We start from the raw sequence: 26,020 nt of genomic DNA, 5'->3' as shown, positions 1-26,020 counted from the left end.
ATGTTCCCATAACAAAATTAATGACAACTTCCCATAATTTTATATTCTATTCACATAACTTAATAACATATTATTTACTATTCTTATTATTGAATTTGAATTTAAACTGTACTTATATATCTACAGTATTTTGAAACTCAGAATTCATTTTAGCCATTATTAAACTAATCTAACTAGTAATACATCCTTGAAAATGTTGATGTACCTAATTATTATTTTTGTTACGATTGTATTTTAATTCTGTCAACATAAGTTTCCATCTCCCACCAAAATCTAAACACCTTCCATCATAAAACTCAAAAATTGTAAATTACGTAATTAAAAAAAAAAGAAATGAAATGAAAATTTATATTCTATTAAAAATAAACACGCGTCCAAGAAGCGAATGATGTAGCAAAAATTGATTAAAATCAAATTGTATTTTTTTTTTTTTTTGATTCGTAAATATATTATCTTTTCATTATATCTTACCCATTTTTAATTTTGTTTCACGTGGTATTAAGCAAATTCCTGCTTAAAATTCGAAATAGAAGAAAAATAATTTTACCGCGAAAACACATAATGGTTGTAATGATAGTATTGAAGATATTTAGAAAAATTACATTATGAAACAACTTTTCGTGTTGTATAAAACTATTTATGGTGAAACACACTTTACTGGCAACCGCACTGTAATGACACATGGGGTTGAGTGACACAAGCCCACCGTGATACTGTTAGAATGCAAACAGCTTTGTTAGATGGCCGCTAGGCCGCAGTGGTTGTTAAACACCTCCCATTACATTTTGGACGCCCTGCCGGTGACTGGTGAAGATTGCTCAATTATATTGTATGGTCAAATGATAAATCTACAAGGGAGGAGAATGTTTTTTTTTTTGACATTCTTCAGTGGAAATTATTGTAATCAAGAAATGCAATACATATACTTATGTATGGACAGTGTACACGTAACTTATACTATAGAACAATATCCGATTATTATGACCTCAAGTTAACTGAGTATACCAAATTTAAATTAGTACAAAATCTAAAAATAAACATAAACACAGCTTTTTTTATAGCTATTTGAGGTTCAAATTTAGAAGAAATTACATATTAACACAAAGAATAACGATTTTAGTCATTTTGTTGTAGTTTGGTTTCAACACACCCCAATTTTACATAAGTATATATAAATACAATATTTTTCCAGCATCGCTGATGATTTAAGAATAATATTCTGAATGATTTTAACTCAACTTACAGGCTACCTTATTAATTATACGTAATAACAATATAAAATAACCTAGACTGACATACCGTCTCCGGTCAGAATCATTTTTCGTATACAATAATATTATATTATTGACTTCAAATTTAATGCCATCCATTACATCAACCTTCTGGACATCTAATGTACAGCAGAGCGGCATCCACTTACCCGCTTTTTTACTGTTACACCTGTAATATTTACTTGAAAAATAATATACATTTCGCGGTTTTAAAATGTGACATTATAACAAATTTACTGAAATTTAGTGTCAAATTGTATTAAAATATTAGTCAACTTCAAATAATAACCATATAGTTTGATAAAAAAAAATAATAAAATATAAGTAGTATATAAACTGTATGACAATGAACAACAATACAACGTATAGAATTTAATAAATACATTTTTTAAATATACTGTTCTTATCATTTTTGCCTCTAACAAAATTAGTGTAAATAGTGGAAGGTATTATGACGGACAAGCCACCTTAAATTTCATTCTTTAGTTAATTTTCTTGTATCATTTGTCTTACTGATGTCTTTACTGCTGTCTTACTTGCTATTTACTTAAGTGTTTGACTAAATAAATATAAAATGACGTATTATTTTATGTTATGTGTATAGACCAGGGGTCTCCAAACTACGGCCCGCGAAAAAATTTTAACCGGCCCGCAGCACCCATAGGACGGTAAATAAAATATAGATATCTAAAGATATAGTCCTATCGCGATTTTTTGAACTAAAAAATGAAATATAAATATTTCTAATTGATAAGAATCGACCATTGCCTTTACTTACAGATAGTGAATGGGTTTCGAAATTAGCTTTTTTAGTGGATATCACAAAATATTTGAACGACTTCAACATAAAATTACAAGGTAAAGATGTTCTTATTTGCGATACTTACACATTAGTAAAAGTATTTAGGCAAAAACTTATTTTATTTGAAACGCAAATTTCAAAAAATTATATTATTCATTTTTCTACTTGTGATAAATATAACAAGGAATTAAAAACACAATTTCCAGTCGACTTCACTCAAAAAATAATTTCTGAATTTAAAATCTAATTTAAACAACGTTTTTCTGACCTTGACGTAAAATCAGAAGAAATAAATATTTTTCAAAATCCGTTTAGTTGTGATATTGAGAAGTTACCCTTCAAATGAAAATGATTGATTTACAAAGTAATGATGCACTGAAAATCAAACATCGTGAAGAGACTTCGGTTGATTTTTATAAATTTCTCCCAGATACACAGTATCAAAATTTAAAAAAAATTGCAATTGTATATATACCTATCTATATTTGCTACGACTTATTTATGCGAACAAACTTTTTCCAAAATGAAATACATCTAATCAAAATATAGATCGGCTATGACTGACAAACACTTGGAGTCAATTTTAAAAATTGGAACTAGCAACATCCAACCCACAATTCAATCGAATATTAGCAGAAAAACATCAACTTTCATACTTCTCATTAAAAAAAAAATTATTTAAAAAATTATTAAAATTACAATGTATATATTATCATTTAAATTTATACCAATTATATTTAAGTATAATCAGAAATTTAACAAAAACGCGGCCAAGAGGAAGACCTCGCCAGAGATGGTTAGACAGGCTAAAGAAGGATATTTTAAATACTGACTCAAAATGTAACTCAAAACGATTAGATGACGCAATGGACCGGAATGAATGAAGAAACTTGGTGGGAGCATGGAAAAGGCCTTAAAGGCCTCTATAGCATTAAAAAAAAAAAATATTTAAGTATATTATAGACAATATTTTATAAAAAGATTTAAAGTAAACTTATATTTGTATACCTATATTTTCATAAAATTAAAAATTATATGTGTTAATAAACTGCTGGCCCGTTAAGAGCATTTAATATTTTTTGTTGCCCTTGAAAATCAGATTTTGAAAAACTTCATAATTAAAGGAAAAAAGGGAGGTGAGCATACTTATTGGATCACCCTGTATACAGTGGTCGGAGTGGTGGGATACAGTGAGATGGCATCTCTCCACTTTTTATAAATCATATTTTCTATCCCTCCACTTATTTTGTACGACTGTTTAAGCATTATTTGAGAACAATATAAATTATGAAAGGCATCTCTAAACTTATTTTGAGCTACTTCAACCACTGCTTATATATAACCATTCATTTTAAATTATGAGCGAAAAAATAAATGTATTGGTTTTACAATGATGCATGTTTTTTTAAACGTTTTAAAATATAAAAAATACTTTGATCTTCAATTCCGGGGGGGGGGGGGGGGTGTAGTGTGAAATTGGATCTGGTAGAAAATTTCTAGTACTTTTATATATAATCGGGAAAACTAGAACTAAAATATAACTAATATCACTTCTTAAGATTTTATAAAGTTTTACTAAAATTGATAAAGTTATTATTTTAAAAATTTGTAAGAAAATACAGTAGGAGTAGGTACATTATTACTTTGTTTATATAATATGTCACTAAATATTGACTTATAATATGTATACATTGATAAAACTATGTGTTAAAACTGTTAAAAGGGAATTAGGGAAGATTGATACCCCTTCATAAATTTTTACTTTACATATATTGTGTTCAATAATCCATATCAATTTTCAGATCCAAAGTCTATTTTGAGCCCCCAAAATATTCACGGCTATGATAATCAATATAAATTGATGCCAAACATTTCCTAAAAAAAATAAAACTTAATAAGAAAAACGATTCCATGGCCCATGTCACATTTACTTTGTTAGGTACAAAGAACCATCTTCTACACATCAGTGGTTAAAGTTATCTTATCCAAAAAAGGTCTGAATATTGAAAGCAAAAATACATAATGTACACAATATCCAAGGGGTTTAGCTAATGTACACATTAACCGGATAATATCAACATTAGCCGAACATCTGACGTTCTTGTTATAAAGAATGTGATTTTATGCGATTGGAGTAATAAGTGTTTCTTGTACATTATCTTCTATATATTCTATATTAAAATATATTGGTATTAATTCAATATTGACAAAATTATTATCATTGTTTATTGCCGAATAATTACAATGCAATTGTATAGACAGCATACATGTATAGTTCACTATAATCAATGGTAATACTGGTAATAGGCATTCATAGGTGTATTATAACCATAGTTATAGTTAATGAAGAAATTGATAGAAGTATAATCCACTGTAGCTACATTTTTCATGATTTCAATTTCAGAAGCTGAAGTGAGTTATTATGATTTATGGTAAGATCATATGAGTTGATAATTTACCCTACTCCGATCCTTTATAGAGACTCACTTGCATTTATTTAGCATATAGATGATCCATGCCTCCGACTTATCCAATCTTTTATTATCTTACTATGGTCATAACTCTTGGCAGTATAGGTCTTGAATTAAATTTAAAAATTATAATATAGTAATAACATGAAAGATTATAAATTAAAATCGTAATAACACGTATTCACTAATGAAGTAGTCAAATCTACAAGTTAGCCGTGCACAGTATTGTTTTGAGTGTTTCTAAACCATAAATCTTACAAATGAAAAACCAAAATAATATAAAAAGCTTTGAGTTAATAATAATTTTGAAAGTGAGGCCAACCGACTAGTGTGCTATTAATCTGAAACGGAACTGATGTAACCCACTAGAGATAATTTATTATATTCTTTTCTGACACACATATTATATACGTGTACATAAGTCACATGGGTTAATCTTGAAGAACGAAGCGAGGTGACAAGAGGCAGTGGATACTAAAAAGGTAATATTATACATTCAAAATAACATTTAGTTAAAAAAAATATCCATAAAACACCGTAAGGGATTACAATATGTAGATTCATATAAAAATAAAGTAGACAAAATAGCTTGGTATTTTCGGTTATTATTACTATGGATAAACTTCTATACTTTGCTGAATGTTGAAAAGGTGTAAAGATAAATGGTCTACTAAACATGTTCCACCTTCAAAATGCCTACCGCATAATATTTTTATACATAAATATGGACAGTAGGTTTTAATGTCTACTAAAATAATAACCTATTTAATCAATCCCTACTCGTATAGTTAACTTTTTAATGGTCTATGATTTTTAAAGTACACTAGGTATTTGAATTTTAGTTTTAGGCTATTGACTCGTTTAAAATGCATATTTATAACTATAGGTGCATAGTACCCAATTTATGATTTAGTTTGTATAGACCCCAATATTTTTTTTTTTAATTGAGGAGGACTCATGGAAAATATTTAATGCAATTTATAGATATCTGTAAATTATGGAATTTTTTATTTTAAAATCTAATAAAAATCATAGTATTTTGTTTGCCATCAAACTTATTTACCATTATTATGAAAACCAAGCAAAAATATACAAATATTAAACAATAAATGTAATTAATTTGTATTGCAGCATGCATAAGTAACAGTAGATGAGAACAAGAAATCATTGTTTTTAAACGGTAAGTCTATACAATCAAATAGCAAATAAACAGCCTGAAAAAACCTGAACAACCTGAATAAAAAAAGAGTGGACCCAAAATAGACCAAATATTATCAGCCCACCAATACAATGAAGAAAGTTAATCTGGGCACATTTTCAATGAGAAGTACAATCATTAATCATCAATCACCAGAAAGAAAAATAATTTACATACAAGGTTCCAAATCAAAAGAAAATTATATAGGATAATAAAATATTTTATAAACAAAACATATATTATATGCATTTAAATAGAATACCTATAATTTTAAATTATAGATTAAAATAGTAAACAAAAATAATTTTTGACATAATAATAAAAGGCTATACATAACTAGTAGCCATGTTTCAAAAAAGATATTATAAAAATTAGACCATAATATGCATGGTAACAGTTAGTCCTGAAACCGTCGATAACGTGTGAGAATGTTTCTTAAACTATTGTAATATTATCAAGGCTGTAACTGAAAACAAATTTTGAAGTATTGGAGGTCCAACATTTTAAGTTCAAAATATAAAACTCTTTATTCTTTTTATTACTGTGTTAGCGAACATTTAAAATTATTCTTAATACAATAGTCAAATAACGATGTAACCGCGAAAACAGCTAAAATTGTTAAAGATTGTTGTAAAAATATAGATTATACACATAGACATTTGTGCATCAATTATACACATATTACACATATATGTGTGTGCGTGTGTGTACATGTAATGTAAATACATATATGTCTTACGTATATTTGATGTATTGCCCAAAAACTAATACCAAAATATTTTGCATTAAATATGCAATATATCAATACAAATATGCGGGACATTTTGCTGACATCAAAAATATAAATTATCTCGAATATTTATCAGCTTTTAACAAGTTGGATATCGTTTGTAAGTATTATTGTCATAATATCAACTTAAAATGGAACAAAATACAATACAAATCGTTTGTCGCAGAGTTAGGTTTTTTTTTTAATTTATCATAACCAATATTTATATGTACAAGTTAATTATATTAGAGATTCAAGGCTGTCTAATCTATATAAATTTAAGCATTATTAAATTATTTGTAAATTAAGTACTAGTAAAATCATTTTAAATAGCATAATACTTTTTCACAAATTCAAGGCTAGCTAATCATTAAATTTTAGATTTTGGTATGACGAAGTAAGGAATTTTTTGATTTTATGGAAATGTATTTTTTATAACACGTCACTTCATAATAAAATTAGATTAGGGAAATTTTAATATTACTTATTTTTCTGTAATTATAAAAAAAATATCTTGGACATTTTAAGACTAATAAATGTAATATCTAATAATAACTAATAATACATAATCATATGTACATGAATTAATTTTCAAAATATCTTAACCACTGTTAGATTAAATATAGTTTTTTTTACATATTTGTTTTATTTATTTCAGTTTTGTTTTTATTTTGCTACGTTTCATAAATGTATATTTTACCTGTACAAAATATCTAGAATAACAATGTGCTTTTTTTATTAAAGTGTAAAAACTAAACAACAGTCTTATTTTTTATTTTATGACAATATCTTTTTTAAGATTTTTAAATTCCGAGCCAAACAGGAATGTACTATTTTTATTTTTAATTCTATTATACTATGCACATGAAAAGTGTCTACGTCTATATATTTTAAATTTTAAAATTATGCTTATAATTTATATTACATCTCTTGAACTGCATGCATTAAGGTTAATCAAGTTATTATATCAACTTATATTATAGAACAAAATTACTGAATAAATCACATAATATTTAATAATTAATTTAAATAAATACATTTGGTCTTTGCAATCGACTTAAAGAAGGAATTAAATTGATGCAAACATTATCTAATATTTACAGGTGCCTTTTTACAGTTTGAACAAATGTGTATTTTATATTTTTTATGTAGGTATACATTTAATTAAAAAATAAAAAGTCAAAGTCAGGTGGTCAAGGCAGTTCGTATCTTAGTCGTTTGCAGTTTATCACATTTATCTTCTAAGACACTATTTTATAATGGCTTGATATAACTATTATTTCTTTCACCAAGTAAATAATTTAATTGTTTTTTTTTTTTTATTAATTCTTTCAGCGACGACAGCACAAAGTAAAATTGCAGTTTCACCACGACCACTGGTGACTTTGTGTGTGAATCGGCTCTAAATGATTATTATTCTGGGATTGACATTTATACGCTAAACAAATACTTGAACATAAAATGAATAGTTGCAATATTGCTTGGTATACCTACACAATTATATAATAATTGTTAATACTGTGAGTTTTTTAGATAAATATCATTATAGTTGTACCTATAGGTAAGCTATAAGCATAACCATATAAGTGGATTTTGTAATAATCTTCTTCAAAAACAAATACTGCTTTAAATATTTTCTTATTTCTCATAAAAAAATTATCAGAATAATTAAAGATTATATGAGTAATCCTAAGCTACATTTGGTACTAGTGCCAATACTATACGATTAACGTAATAATAATTAATAGTTATAAAGATATGTGAAACAATGAATTTTCAATTTAACCTACAAAGTGTATAATGCAGTATAAAGTATAAAAAAAATATATCCAATGACTTTGTTATAAATTTACTCCAGGTAAAAATTAAAACAAAAACTTTTTATATTGATTCTATTGTGATTTTGACGATTATATTTAGTGTGTTTTATAGTGTTGATAGAAACAGTTCATAAATATTATTCTGTTAAATTAATTTCATATTTGTATTGATGAACCATTATTCACTGGCTTTGTATTAACAATAATTAAACATACCTTCGATCCATTAAACTACTATATTTATTCACCAGTGGTTTATCATAATCTAGGTATAATTTTTTTTCAATTTAACAACTCAGGATTATCAAATTAATGATCGGGTACTAATTAACCTTACACATCTATTTTATACAAAAATTTGAATGCAAATCATTACATTGTTCATATAACTTGAATGAAAACTTACCGATGAGGATTGAGAATTTATACTTGGTACAATAGGACAATGAGTTGTGACGTAGTTGAGCTGATTTTGATATTTTAATATTTTTTTCTGAGCTGATGAGTGAGCTCGAAATGAGGTGACGCTGAGTTTCATAATGCCTGTTTCACATAAGACATAAATAAACAAATTCAATATTAACAACAAATATAACACAATACACAATTTAAGAAATATTATTAAAATATTTTAGAATCTATAATTTACAAAAATTATGATATTCCCGTGAGATAAATATTGAAAAAATATTTATTTCAATTGAATACCCAATAAAAATATATTTTTAATAAATACTAATGTTTGTATATTTATTTAATAATATAACTATACTGTATAATATGCTAAAACTATAATAAACTAACTTAAATCACAGTTATCTAACATGAAATTACTTAATAATTCTTTAGTATTTAAAATATTAAATAACCTGATTGTACTCATGAAAACTATATTTTAATCGACTTTTTTTTAAACTTAGTATAAACGTATTAAATATGAATCTAATAGATAAAGGATAAAAATAGTGAGACATCTGTTTAAATAAAGGTATTAAACATTATTTTAGTACTGACTTAAAACTATCTCAAATAATATGATGTTCTTTCCTTTACACTAAACGGTTAACATTATATTATATTATGCAATTGTATAGGAAATACAATCGATTAGATAAATTTATAATTTATTTTTTTATGTATATATTTTTTTAAATTTTATAAATTCAAACTGTTATATAACGATATAAAATAAAAATTATTATTATAATTATTATCAATTACATTAGTTAGTTGTTATTTTATTTGTGACTCAAATTCAAAAACGAAAGCACTAACACTAATCACTAATATTGTTATACACAATAGGCGCAATATTTTTCTCTATATGCGGAGCGGAAAGTTTTTATTTCTTTTCTGGTCAGTTCTTGTTGGTTTTCAATCGGTTCAGCTATTAAGAAATTACGACTATCTAGGTGGCCGGATAATAGGCGGCTATCAAATATCTTATTCAACCTCCCCTACACCCGGGACATAGTAATGATAACCAGCAACCCATTTTATCTTGGACAAGATTCTATTTGAGAAATATACTGTCTAACTTATCTGCTGTTGTTTCTAAATGCGCTTTACGAATGATTGCAGATTGGTTTATCGTAAATCATTGGAATCCAACATATAGACACTAGAAAATAAAATATATTGTGTGTGTAAATCGTTAATATCCAGTAACTTGGCTAACACGCTTAATTTAACGAAATGGGGAAAAAATCATTACTGTATGGCATTTAATATTGTCTCGCAAAGGGCGATAATATTATGTTTAATAGTTTGTTTATTTTTAAATATTTAAGACTAATAATTTATTTGTTAATTTAATGATAGAAAAGATTTCATAATCATTAACATAAATTGTTTTTTTTATAATATTATCAATTATTATCACTTCTTGTGATTTGTGAGAAAGACTTATGTAAAAACAGAGATTTTCTTTAAATTAAAAAAATAAGTAAAAATCATAAGCAATAAGTTTTTAAGTAGGGATATAATATTTTTAGTTATTTATAAAAACAAAATTGATAAAATCACGCAGTATAATTTACACAGCATTTCTAATTTTTAATTACTTTGTCATTTTAAAATATGTGCATTATATAATATATTTTTATAAATATCTGGATATTTGGGTAATTTTTTTGTATGATCAAATAATATTCCAGTGGTATACAGAAGTTAAGTTAGTCCCTATATAGAGTGTATTCGAGTTTGAATGCAGCAATCAAATACCTACTAATTAAAAAACTATTCTAGGATTGAGTTTAACAATCAGAAATTATCAAGTTTTCGTCAAATATATTCATTAGTTGGTTATTTATGATTTATTTTTAACATTTGTAAGAATATAACGTTGTCTTAGCTCAACTTTTCTAAAAAAATAGCTAGTACCTAAAATCGCCATAAACAACACAAATCAATTTTTTAATATATATTGATAATAAATGTTCAATTTTAAATTCTTGTGTTGTGTATAGTGTATTTAATTTATCGTTGCGAATTTACTTATAACTTATCTACTGTGTTTTATCATTAAAAAAAAAAGATATTGAAAAATATATATGGTATACGAAAGTTAAATGTCCTATCAAACTCTGCAGGATACTCACAAATTGCCATACAATAACGAAATGGTCGGGAATCCCTTTTTATATTTTTTCCCTGTCAGGACAATTCGTTCAATTGTTGATTAACTCGGTATGTTAAAAAAATTAGTTGCAATAATTTGTTATTATATTGTTGAAAATAAAAACATATCAGGTAAAATATATTGCTGTATAATTGTATAAAATTAAATTTAATGTATTTCAATTAATTATACAAAAACTTGCAAGTTGTAAATAAAGTATCACGTGATCCCTAGTCTTCTGTTTCAGTTTTTGAAACCAATCAGTAAGCTAGGAATAAAAACAACGTTGTTTAGATTGTGACTACGTGCCATAATATCCTACTCAGTGGTTATTAATATTAATCATTTAAATATTTACAGACGAGTTTGGGGACCATAGTTTGGGAAATATTGCTCTACTGACAATACTAATCTAAGTTTATTGTAAAAATATAAATGTGTTAATAATAAGTATTCACTATTTACGTAATATTATATTTTTGATTTTCTTATTTTTAAAATCATACTAATAAGTGGTAGTATATTTATTGATATTGATAGGTATAATAAAAATTAACAAACTATTAACCTGATTTTTTCTGTAATAAATTTATCTCTAAGAAAGAATCCTGTTTTATTGTATTATTATCTTTGTTAATTTATTATAGTTGTAGCAACATTACTTATTTTATATTGTTACAAAATACTAAATTACATTTAAGAACAACCTAAAATGAATATAGTGAGGTTTGAGAGCCCAATAATAATAACATGCAGCGTAGTAGTTTTAACAGCATAGGTTTATCTATTGCAGGTGGCCGCGTATTATCGAATTACATGGAAACTAGGTAGGTAGGTAGTAGGTACTCTCACTTATACAGTGACCGACATTTAATGTTACGCTATACATTCAATTATACGGGCATTAAATTAGATTTCATGTTATAGAAATCGAAATTGAATGTCATAGATGAGCATTGTAACCTCGTTTTAAATATCTCATCAATAATATATACATTAAGATATTTTTAATACGATCAGATTATAAATAAATATAATATTAATAAATATTATGACATCAGAAAATATTTACCATTTTTGTTGTGTTTATTTCTTTAGGTACACCTACCTCACACTTTACTAAACATTTTAGGTTCATCATAAGTTTAAAACACCTTATATCTCCATTATATCCGTCCGTCCGTCCGTCCGTTAGTTACCAGTATATAGTTATTAGTTAGGTACGATTGTTTGTATTCAGATTTGATAACCGCGGTTCTATTAATAGTAAATTCATAAATTGCCCATAATAAAAATTTAAGGAATAATTATTTATAAATTGATAATATAGAACTATAGTTTATTGTGTTGCTTAAAAATAAGTTTAGAAGAAGGTAATAAGCACACTTGCAGAATGATCTTTCCTAACTTGGTTTTATAATTAATCTAAACAAAAAAGTACTAAATAGCAATATAGTATAGGTTTGTGAATTGTGATTATAAATTGAAAAATAAAATAAAGCAGCAAGTTTGAAATGAATTACGAGATATCAACTGATTCAAAATAAGTAAATGCTTTTATATCCACTTATAAATATTTAAACTAGGCACCAAGTGAAATTGCATATATATATAAGGTGCATGGTTTTCTTATAATAAAAATATAAAATCTGGTCTATAGTAGTTTATAATAGGTATCAAGTGGAACTCTCCATCACGGTAATGCATGTGTTAAATTTGAATTCAATAATACATTATTTATTCATAATTATATTTTTTAGGTATTACAAAATAATAAAACTGATTTTATCAAAAGCTGGTTTCAAGTTGATATTCAGGATTTTTCTTATTTTTATTTTTTGAAAAATATCTACTGTGATTTATTCGATTTTGACCCCCCGACTAGATCCAATTCGCTACCAGAAACTACCATCAGAGTTTAAAATCGAACCATATTTCACTGCTTCTAAAGGTGATGTCGGACACAAAAAAGTACACATCATTATAAAACCAATACAAAAACAATACCCAAGTATTTTCCTACTTCATTCGGAACGTTTTTTTTATTTAACTATTATTTTTTAATACTTATAGAGTTTGTAATTTTAAGACATGTGTTAAATGATTTGAGCATTTTTGGATGGATAATTATTCCTTCATAATACCATTTATTCTATAAGATAAGACATACATTATGCTATTTATACATATTACACAGAAAGATGAAATCCTTATACAAATACAACTAATGCATCAATATTTTATTTTAAATTTCTAAATTTCTTTAATAGGTACTATAAGTTTCTATTGTTATAATTTTTATATGTAAATATAAAAATTGTAAGCATTCAAGTTTCCAGTTAAATGATGTTAAGTACTTTATTTTATGTTGTTTTATATTTACCTTGGGTATTTTATGTACTTAATAGTCAATACACTAGATAATTTATTTTTATAGTTTCCATTCATAAAAAAAATGCACTTCAAACATTCAAATAAATTATATATACTTTTATTAAATACAAATTTAAATTTAGATACGTATTTTAAAGTCACAGAATGAAGATACGTAAGTTTATAGCCTAGAAATACTGAAATATTTTAGCTTAATATACAGTGTTAATAAGTCAAGATAATAGCGATCGTAACAAATAATGCGAAAATTAAGAAAGCAAACACTCTGGAAATACCATAAAATATTGCCTTTTTGAGTTGCATTGAATAGACACAAGGTGACTTGTGGTACGAATGGGCCTAGAGAGTAAAAAAATTAGAGTAAAACATTCATTATTTATTGTTTAGTAAAAAATAAATACAACTTGACGGATTAAGAGGACGCCACACTCGTATATTGTCTCTGTCTGAGTAATGCGTATATCACATAAAATTTTCTGCATCGTTCAGTATAGAACCAATTTTTAAATTGTTAGATTTATTATGAGAGTGAATATTTATGGTCAAATTTAAAAATGAGAATATTATTTAAGGCATCGCGTAAGTTTTCATTGACATATAAATTTTAAAAGGGTCATAAGTCATAACTCACTTCAAAATTGAAATATCAATAAAACCTATGAGATTCCCGAAATAATATTCTCATTTTTATATTTTATTATAAATATTCACGCTAATACTATATCTAACAATTCAAAAATTGGTTGTATACTGGATTCAAATTTACTTTGCTATACTTTTGTGAGACATGCAAATATAAGACAACTTTTTAAATAACAATTTAATGCATAATCACCTAAAATAAACATAATAAAAAAAAATTCTAATTTTTTTATAGCCTACAAGCCTCAAGGTACCAATAAATGATGTAGGTACATAAAATAATAAAAATATTTTTAAACAAACCAGTTACCTATGTGTATTTTTTTATTTGTATGCACTTAAGTCTAATATATGCAAAATACAATTTGGAATTTAGGATGGTAATGTTTTGAATCAAATTAATATTTCTCTGATTTCAAATTACGAAAGAAATTCAACGACATGCAAAAAAAATATAGCAGCTTCGATAGTAAATATTAATTTTTATATTAAAATATATTTTTAAATAAGCAAAATTGTTGTATTTTACTATTTCATGATATTAATATGTGTATTTGTGTTACAAAGTATAGAAACCAAAGTCCCAAATAAAATGGTAATAGAATCAACATTTTACAGATATTAACTATGACTGAAATCAAAATACATGAGTGTCTCACGACTTTAAAATTTTAAAACGTAATTTCATCAACTTGAGATATTTTTTGTTTTGCTCTTAAAGTAACTTCAATCTACCTACATTATAAGTTAAATAAATAAATTAGTATACATGGTTATAAACGGTATTTAGAAACTAAAGTTTTTAATAAATAAATTATTACATACGTTTTTCAAAAGGTATTTAAAAACTAAAGTTTAGAATATTTATGCATTAAGAGAACTGAGTTCGTTTAAAAATGGAGGGAAAATAAATTACCATGTAGGTCATTAATCGATGGTTTATGGTACAACAGCAGTATCATATGGATGACACTTTTTGCATTTATAAGACGTTATGGAGATCAATAAAACGACGGTGTTTGTAATGTACGTCATGCATCATTAATTATTCTGACCCGAATGGTGAATACCATTTTAAAACTGAAACGGTAAAAATGTTTGCTTTATATCAGTCTATTAAAAAAAATACCCATAACCTCATGTATAAAAACTGATAAGTGATATAACTACTCAAGGACATAAATCAGGGATCTTGTTAATTTGTCTACATTATGTTTTAGTTTTGATATGAATATTATTTTATTATTGCAATTTTTAACATTAAAATTATTGATAATTTTTTTAATATTATTATTTTTATTTTTGAAGAAAAAAATATTACTTATCTATGTATCACAAGATTAGTTGAAAACTTAATAGACTTGAAGACTTGTGTTTTAAACACTCAAATAGTGTTACTATTATCTAGTTTTTAGTATCTGTAGACTATAGTAATATTTAACATTATAAAATTTATAAAAATACATTCAAATAGTTACACTGTCATAGTAATTTCGTACTTTCTTACAGTTAACTACAATTAATTCACGAATTTATCTCTGTAGTTGGTATGATATATTCGTAATTGAATTATTTCGTTTATAAAAAAAACGTAATGTGTATGCAGAAAATCAAAAAATTACGTACAGCATGTATTATTGTATTTTCTACTATATATTTAAAGTAACACTACAGAAGTATACTTAACTTAAATATATATTATAAGACTCGCTGACAAAAAATGTATGCAAGCAGTGTAGGTATGTAATGTATGTTACCGTACCTTTTAAAGTTTTTTTCTATTAGGAAAAGGAAATATTAAAATAGCAGGGTGAATCTGAATATTAAACAAAATAACAACAATAAATGTTTTTGTTTAATTTGGACTTTTGTTCATTCTCAATTACCCACATTATTGCAAGGAAATTTCCAAACAACCATTTACTAAAAAAGTTTTTTTTTAAGTCGTTTGAAATGCTTTCAGATATCCATTAAAAATTCGTCGAACCTTTAAAAATATACCAAAGAAATAGTAACAATGAAAGCATTGAATTCAACACACAAGGAGGTGTTTCCCACTTTTATTCTTCTGAGCATTATTTTTTTAATTAGAAGCATTCATAAATTCTCAATATATTGTTTACATTTTTAATATAATACATTATATACTTATACCAACCCCACTGATCCAAAAAAACAATGTAATGAGCAATCAATATCATAAATGTGAACATTTTTTTAGTACAAATTATAAAATATATATAACATCCAACAATTTATTTTATTAGTATTTATTTATAAAAAAAAAGGGTCAGCAATTCCTATTTCATAGTATTAAATATATTATCTTTTTACTTAGCTATAAGCATACGCTAAAGCTGGATAATAATGTGTGTTATTATAAATTTGAATGTGGTAATACTATTACCATTAATAAACTAAGCTATTTAAGAAATAGTTTCAGAACTTCAGTCTTCGTTTCAATTATTTGTATTCTTCTCGTAGGTATTGAAATTCATATTTTACCAATATTTAACTTGAATTTTACACATTTTTCTAGGTATTGAATGTAGACAAATATAATACATTGCAAATAAAATAAATTTTTAACAACATCTATAGCATTCGTAGAAGAGTAAAACAACTATATAACCCTACTATAGCCTGTGTAACAGGATGTGTGTGTAAATGTCTAACCTCGACCCGGCAATCTCGGCTGGTAATCCGCTGAAAACGCGCCTTATAGACGAGAATTGAACAGGACATAATCAAATGTGGGGAAAAACTGAAAAAGGCGACTTCGACACCATTTTCCTAGGACTTTCATATTGCACAACACTTTTCTCAGTCACAAGCGATTACTCGAAAAGTGTTTGCTTGAGAATCTTTGAACATCGGGTGGCCACCGTTTTCCAGACTATATAATTTGGCTATCGACGAAAAATCACTATTCGTATGCATATGCAGATCTGACGAAACACGTCACCTCATTTTCCAAGGGCGATGCGTCAAGGTAAGACTCAAGAATCAATCACATAATATTTTAATATGTATATTATGATCACAGATTTCTCATACTAGAGCACCTATTATGATAGTTATTTAGATTTTATTATAGTTGTTCGAATAGTCAAATGTAATGTCATAAAATTCAAATAAACCCTTCATATAATATAACCGCATACAATTTTAAGTCCTTAAAATAATTAAATGTAGAAAAAATTATTAAAAGCGGTCTCTATAGGTTCTTAAAAACTCCAAAACTCCGATTTTGAATAAATGCCTGATTTAAGCGAACAAATTGATTGAGGCTACTTAAAAATTCACTTTGTGTACGTATTTTAAACACTTTACATATATTATACGTAGGTACCTTCATGGGACCATGACGTATTTAGAGAGTGCTTGAAGAAATTACAACTGGTGTAATTTTTTATATGGGTATATTTAAATTTCTAATTGTCTGTTGTAAGTTTTTAACCAATATTGTTAGATTATTAAAAAAAACTTTTTTATAATAATTTTGTTATTATAATACACAGATCATGTAACAACTTGATGAAAATGACAGTGCGCTGATAAGGAAAATGGTTCCTTGATAAAAAAAAAATGTGTGTATTTTCTTTGTTAAATTGGTTTTTTTATTTAATTATAATTTAACATGTATGCAATCAAATATTACTATCAAAAGTGTATATTTATATTTAAGGTGGTAGACAACAAAATTAACACCAATACACAAACATTTTAAATACGCCTTTGCCTTAAATTTATTTATTCGCTTATTAAAAATTAACCCCTAGTCCCCTGCATGTAAATCATACACAAAGAAAAATAACAATATGGCATTTGTATTATTTGTTTATGTCTAATCATGAATCTAAGAACACATATTATTACACAGGTTCTTATAAATAACTGTATCCATTTAGCGATACCAGCATATTGAAATATCATAAACTATCATAAATATCATAATATTAAGAATAATGGTTGAAAATCTAATATTTACTTTACTTTGGTAAACATTGGAGGAAGTACAACATTTTAAACTGTGAAAAAACGCTCTGTTTAATAAAATCAAAAGTTTCCAAAAATAAATAAGGGTTGGTACTATACCGTATATACACTCTATACCTAATGTTTTTATTATACGCAGACTATAGAGTGTACCTAACAAAAATAATTTTTTAACATTACACAATTTATAATATAACATTATACAATTAACTAACGTGCATAACACAAAACTTTATATGCATTCTTATCAATTTCAAAAATTTAATTTAATTTAGTTTTTATGATTATTGTTACTAACAAATATTTAAAAACCATTTTTAATATTAATAAAAACAAAAGTTATAACTATATTGATTGTCGGTTAATTCTGTTACACCTTGTAAATATTTTTTTTATTAATCACCATTATTTATTATTTTCTTATTCTCTGCACATAGTATTTAATTAATATTGTTATACTAATGCATAATTTATAAATAATTAGATTCTTCGATAATAACTATAAATTAAGTTATAACCATTAAAAATATATATCTAGTTAAAGTATTTTAATCCTCAATAACTACTATTCTAAGAATAATTTTACTATGCTTAGGTAACATTTAATAATACTTTGTATTAATCTATATGAAACACGTAGCTACCTTTTCTCATAAGTTTCAGCTGTTCTGTATGTGGTATACAGTTTTCTCTAAATAATATACGAGGTTTTATATAGTAACTATATCAAATAATAACCTAAGTGCTCAGAGAGGGCTAAATATAAAAATTCTACGCTTCCGCACAACATTGATAGATAGGTACATTCCAACCAAATCGCTGCATGTCTAATACAAACAATTCGAAATTAGTTTTAAGCGATAACATGAAATTTAAATTTGAAAACATATTTGAACCGTACCGTCTCTGAGCACCTACGAAAGAGGAGTTAGGATGAACGGCTCGCGGTTTGTACACTACACAATATACATTGTAGTTACGACTCCTCGTACCAATATCCGAATAAAGTTCATCTATACAATATACTCATAATATGTATGATAAATAACATGTTATATCATCATAATTTCATAGTAATGTTTTCGATTTTGATATTATATGACCATTTTATTATAATATTATAGAATGTATATTTGCATATAAACGATTTAAACTTTTAACGGCTAACCTGCAAACAAATGCGTTCCTCGAGTTGCCTTGTTGGTAAAAATTAATAATTACAACGCACTATGAACACTAAAAAAATCTATTAACGTTAAAAATCTTCAAAACGAAGTACACGTCATCCACTGTTGTTCAGTTTCGCGAGCGATGCCGAAAAAAAGATCCGGAAGGCCCTCCAATCGACGTCCGATTGACCGGCCGTTTGTGATGAGTGGCGTTTCTTCGGTCGACCGTTTTCGGTTCGAATTCCCTGCGCTGGGAACAGTGGAACGTAAAAGCTCCTTGGACGATACCGCGGTCATGCCAAACCCGCGTGGTAGGTGGACGGGGAAGGGCGGTTGTTGTTACAGGAGTGATCCCTCGGTTTACGCGCCAAATACATTCCGTGGTGTCGTCGTCGTCGAGCCAAACCGGCGGCGCCCGTTAAAGCTCATAAGCCTATTGCGAACATCGTGGAGTGTGTGTGTGCGCGCGTGAGTGTGTGATAGAGTGCAGCACTGAGGCGTAAACGAAGCTCCGTCGTACCTATATAATGTTATATTATGTATATATATATCGAACGGCATATTATATTATTATTATATTGACGTCGGCGACCGCGTTATCGCGCACGAAATTACAAAACCGATACCGGGATGCGATGCATCGTCTGCATATACAGCCCTTTATTCGAGTTTTTTTTTTTATAAATATTTTTACATCCCAGCGGAGGATATACGAGAAAACCGTTCGTGGGACAAACACAACGACGCAGATCAAAGTATGGGAATCTGCAATCATGTAAAATTCGATTTAATGATCATCCGCGTAATAGAGCTATTTATTCTACTCTCGTATTACATGGGTACATGCTAATAATCAAACGTCTGGAGAGGATTAAAAATATTATTGGATTTTTAAAATGAAAAAAGATTAACACTCTTGTCTCTTCGGGGGTTTTCTTCAGCTATAGCATGCTGTAATTAATTAAAATTGTGTCTGTGATGTTGGATATTGATGTATTCAATAAAACTAAAAACAGTTGAAATAGTTTGAACTAGTATTTTTGTCTAAAAATATTAATATAATTTAAACCAAAATTTGTGTTTACTTATACTTATTGTAGTAATACAATATATTATAAATGTATATTAATTTACAAAACACAAACAGTCTAGTTTTTAGAGAAATTTTAAATTTTAAAATTGAAATTTTGGTAGTAAAATTCTTACAATATTGTATATTATTTTAAAGTTTGATAACTTCTTGAATTTTTGATTTATCGCAAGTTAAAAATTAATTAGATAAACTACTTTTAAAGCAAATATATAATTGATTATTTTAGACATGTAATTAATTAACAATTTTAAAAATAAAATCCTAACTTGAATGAACCCAATTGTTAACAAATTTTGTAAACTAACTTAAGGTTAAAACTATAAAAGTAAAAATATTATTTTCTGGTAATCTTCTAAGCATTTTTTTTTAACTAACAATTTTTAAAACTAAATACAACTTTTACAACTAATCCGATTTTATAATTTGAATATACTACACTATCTTTGAAATTAATAAAATTAACTAACTTTTGAAAATTCTCATAGTGGCAATATCAATATGCACCTTATAAACTTAATTTAAGTGCATTTAAAACAAACCTGTTTACACTCGTATATTTTTTTAACCGACTTCAATGATACTATAAATAATAATTTGTATTAATTATCTGTGATATTTGTTATCGAGAATATTAGTTAAACTAATATTCTATATCAAAAAAATAGAAAAATATAACGAGGTATTTTTAGTTTTGAATTCTATTTGTAATATTTATTTAAGTTTAGATAAACTCACGTAGGTATGAATCCGGACTTATAATATAATCATACGTATTATATAATAATAATATATACAATGTACATAGGTAGCCACATAAATATATTATACATATATTACTAAACATTACATATATATGAAACAAAAAAGTACAAAAATATTATAAAACTTATTTCAATAATATGTATGTATTATGAATCATGATAACATTTTAACGAAACTTTTTATTCACACAGACTTTTTGAAGTAGAACATGAAATAATGTACTTTAAAAGCCATCACGCGAAAAATAAACTCATTTAATGTTTCACATTCCTTATTATCCTACTACATAAAATAGTAAAACTGTAGATTAATTATCTATTTTTTTTTCTGGTTTAATTACAGGCCTCTTTTTGTCAAAGTTGCAACAACCTACTGGTTATTGTTTACACTCCCGTCTCTCCCCTTTATTTGTTTGCTTACTTCAATATATGGATGTGTCAGGTACATATATTTATGTAATTTGTTCACAAGTTAATATAATTAAATATTTATACAAATTTAAAACAAAAAATATAATGAGTATTTTATAGTTGCATAATTATTAAATTAGAATCACTTAATAAAAACCTAAAATTAATTCTTTTGTTTAAAAATTTACTTTAGCGTAATAATATTTCAGCCAAGTTAATAATTTTAATGAAATATAAATATTATATAATATGATTTTTCTATTTTATAAAAATTTAATTTGATAAAATGAGTTCTTTATTTTGTTTAGCTAAGCAAATGCGTATACTGTTAAATATAAATTTGTATACAGCGAAGGTACCTACGTAAATATGTAAATTGTATATTAAATTTGAATTGTATTTACTATTGTATTTATAAAACGTTAGTTAGTTAACAGTATTGTTTATTTGAATTACTTTTTAATGTAGCTTGTACACAAGGTATACCTACTACTAAAAACTACTTAACACCTATAATATTTTTAAATCTAACCCTATCAATTTTTTTCTAATACTTAAAGTACCAATTGAGTATTCATAACACTTATCCTGTAAGATAGCTATCTCAGCTGTGACTAAACATTAAACATTAAACATATAGTATACCTTTAAATCTCCAACGCTAATCAACCATACTTTACAACAAGTTACTTAGTGTCAAATATCAATAGGTGTTAAAATATTATAAATAAAAGCACTTATAAAGAGTAAAAGTTTACATAGATATGATTATGATAGTATAAATATATCACTTTATGATTTATGAAAAAAAAAACAATTTCTATTTTAATATTTTGTGCGTAGTTTAACGATATTTAAAAAGAAATAATAAATTGTAAATTAACTTCTACCTTACAGTTCATAAGTACCTAGAACATTAACCTTTTGGCTCTAATAACTCGAGAAAACATAAAAATGTAACCCTGAAAAAACAAAATAAACATTGCATGTGATGTACACTATTGAACTATCATGTTTGCAAACAAAATAAAATGTATACAAATTACAAAATGAGATACATGTCTTAATAACGGCAGTAGCGTCGAGAATAGTTAAAAAGTGTGTAATACGAATGAAACAATAAAACGTTTTAAAATATACTTATATAAATAGGGTGTCAACCATTGACATACAAATAAAACGCAATTAACAACTAAGTACTCATAGCTTGTTGGCATATTTAACACTAAATCAATAATACTTCTAACAGCCAACTCTCAAATTTTCAGTGTTAGATTCAGATGTGAATCGAAAATGACCATTTATATATAATGTGCCTTTAGGAGACCAATCACCCAATCAAAATAAATTCTAGACGAATTAGTGTAAACTAGTTTCTTATTACTTCTGAATAGTTAAATAAAACATTCTTAATGACTGAGCTTCCTCCAACTATCCAAGTATCCAATAGGTGGTTATCGAAAATTGAAATTAAATTAAACTGCTTATTATATATTTGCATTTAAATTAGTTTTTTTTTTTAAAAAAAAAGCATTTATATAAATTCCAAGAATAACCTCTTTAATTAATAATTAGTACTTAAAGTAAAATTAAAACGAAATTATTTCGGTTGAAAAAATACAGACACTGAACTGTTTAGACAGACACCTATTGTTAATCTGACTAGGCAGTAGCCATACAATAATGTGCCACTAGTGTATGATGTGTACTAGACGTGTGATATAATGGCATAATAATATATCTATGGAAGTGTTTAGACATCAAATCATTCGCATCACTTGCGAAAGACAATTATAATACACTGAAATTGAATAGAGTAAATTGCAACTTAATATATTTTAGTCATAATAATACCTATATTCAATTTAAATTTACCAAATAAAAACTTTAAAATATTATATTTTAAGCACTCGTCATTAATATAATTTAAATATTTTTTTATTATGCCTATACTTAAGAAACGAATTTGCTGAAAGTGTCATAAAACCAAGACTATAAAAATCATGTTGTTGGATTTTTGGCTGAATGGTGGGATGAAAACCACAATCATAAAAACGCGGAATAAAAATATGTAGTGGATACCAATAAGCTGCTGGGAGTAATGACTATTTAGTAGAACTTACTGTGGCAATAACAGTGCAAAGTTATTAAGTAATAAAATCTTATATAAATAATCAGAAATTTGAAATCCGTCATTGAATTTACCAACAAACGTATAGGGAATGGGAACAAAAAGAAAAAAATGGATCAGTTGGGTATTTGCTTTTAAGTCTTACTTGTTAAGTGGACAAAGCTAAAACTGAAAATCATCCGATTATCGTACATAAGGTGTATCAGAAAAATAATTGTATTGAGTAGTCGAACTATAAAAATAAGAACTATACGAATCGATTAATGAAAATAAAAATAACCCTTCGGAGCTTCCACACTGTGGAATCTACAGTCACCTGATGTATGCAAATTACAATCACAAAGTGGCAAAGGGAGGAAGTAGTAATTAATACTCTAAAGAATCCTCGATGAATTACTAATACACGTATATATAGCTCTCCTGATGTAGCATCTGGTGCATTCCGTTCCACGAGTACCTCTTCCAAAGCGCGTAATATTCACCGCAGGATTAGTCGATTAGACATCGAAATGAACTGCTGTCCCCAAATCCAATTTCAATTTTTGACCTACAATTACCTGATCAATAGATTTTGACTAAAGGCGGGACTCGCTTTTTTTACTATTTAATATTTGCGACTGTGGTAAAAACCATCAAACGAAGTGTATTGTCTGTTTTTTCCAACTGCGAAAATCTTGGTTATATTGACGCAGCGTTATATTAATTCACAGACCGGACATCGCCTACAGCCTTTCTCATTGAATGTAAACAATACTAGTTGTATTATTGATCATGGTGTCATTCCAGCCCTAATGATTTACCTACTGCCAAATTAAAATAAAATAACAAACCGGAAAGTTTACGTTTTATTTCAATAAGAAATATGTAGTTCGTACAAAAATTAAAAATAAATTAATATAAAACCGCACAATAATATAATATAACTATATTATATTTATTATTCGTTTATTGAATCAGACTTTTTTTAATTTTATTTTTAATAGTTTTTTTTATTGTGATCTGTATTGTAATTTCTTTACAATAACCAGATGCCATTACTCATACCAGTGCTATGATTTACAATCATTTTTTATATTTTTTTCATCGGGAATAAAGAAAATGTTAAATTCTAAAATTAAAATTCAGTTTATTAATTTCACTCGTGCAAACATAAACAATATTCAACATACTATAAATAAATACATAACACTGAACAAATGTACTATATTATATCAATTTAAAATTGAATTTGATTATTCTTTAAAGCTTAACTACCTAAGTATGGAAATAAATAATAAATAGTCATAAAACTCAACCCTGACACGTTCAAAATATATTTTAATACTTCAGTTTTAATTTTCAACTTTAAATTATCTACTATACCTAATTACCTATAATTTAATTTTAATAAATGAGACAATTTGTTTAATATTTCTTCTATGTTTTTTAACTTGTTTATCTTACAAAAAAATGTAGGCCGTAATAATTTTTTTAAATATTATCAAGAATTAAATTTTTTTCATTATGTTCTACAGTACACCAATAATCCCAAACTTTCGTAAACCAACTATGAAATAACATTCTGGAAGTTAACACTTACCTTCGATAGTTTCCTTGGCGAACGAATTCAACGTTTAAGCCAGATTAGCCATTATATTATCAAAACGTTTAACTATAACGGTTACCGCGTAATAAGCTCATGGTCGTCTCGTCATCATCGTTTAGGATCGCGGCGCGTATAGGCTAACGTTTGGCGGGCGACTCGTTGGAAAACGCTCGCTGTCGGCGCGCCGCCACCGGACGGTTGTCTATACCCCACCCCGATGTAAAACTATCATGCCACCATGCCAGTGACCACCCCCATGTTGTATAAAAGGACTCGAAATTACACTGCGATAAGAACCACGCCGAGGCTGAAATTATTATTATTATTTTCAAACGAAACCAAAATTGCATTCATATTACCTATACTAACCATATTATTTTGATATATGTACTAATATATATTTATATATATATTTTTATATTTTTAATTTTTGTTGTAGTTTTATATTGCTGTAAGTTTTTTTTTCTTTTTTTTTTTATCATTTATAATCTTAAATGCAAATATTATCTATGTTTCTATATTTAAACTGGGCTTCCGCCCGTCTTATTAATAAAAATAAATAAATAAAATAAATAAATATAATATGTTCTTAAAAAGATTGAAACAATATTAATAACACTTGTGTAAATGCCAACTATAAAATGTGGCGTAATTATAATATTAAATGCTTTAATGTTAGTAATAAATTTAGATATACCTAACTAACTATTTTTTTAAGTATTATTATATACACATGTATATAATGCAAAGTTATTCGCTTAATTATTCAATAAAGTTATATTGCTTAAAAAATAAAATTTAATTTTAATACGCATTAATGTCATTATATGGTCAATGATAAATGTCTTTATAATACAATACTTACACGATATCAAATTACCGAA

The 26,020-nt window shown here is 26.4% G+C and overlaps 1 protein-coding gene across 1 annotated transcript in view; it reads right to left on the bottom strand.

Annotated features, from left to right (window-relative positions):
• Nucleotides 1-25,283, bottom strand: part of LOC111041161 — a 121,036-nt gene extending 95,753 nt beyond the window's left edge. Inside the window, exons 1-2 of the mRNA XM_022325359.1 lie at nucleotides 25,131-25,283; nucleotides 8,738-8,874 (exon numbers count right to left, since the gene is read on the bottom strand). Of these exons, the coding sequence (XP_022181051.1) occupies nucleotides 8,738-8,869 (132 nt within the window). The 5' untranslated portion in view covers nucleotides 8,870-8,874; nucleotides 25,131-25,283. The remainder of the gene's footprint in view (nucleotides 1-8,737; nucleotides 8,875-25,130) is intronic.
• Nucleotides 25,284-26,020: the final 737 nt, after the last annotated feature.

Source organism: Myzus persicae, unplaced genomic scaffold (genome assembly GCF_001856785.1).
Source record: "Myzus persicae strain clone G006 unplaced genomic scaffold, MPER_G0061.0, whole genome shotgun sequence".
Classification (NCBI taxonomy): domain Eukaryota; kingdom Metazoa; phylum Arthropoda; class Insecta; order Hemiptera; family Aphididae; genus Myzus; species Myzus persicae.
The sequence above is the reverse complement of the archived record's forward strand: the minus strand, read 5'-3'. Positions and strand labels throughout refer to the sequence as shown.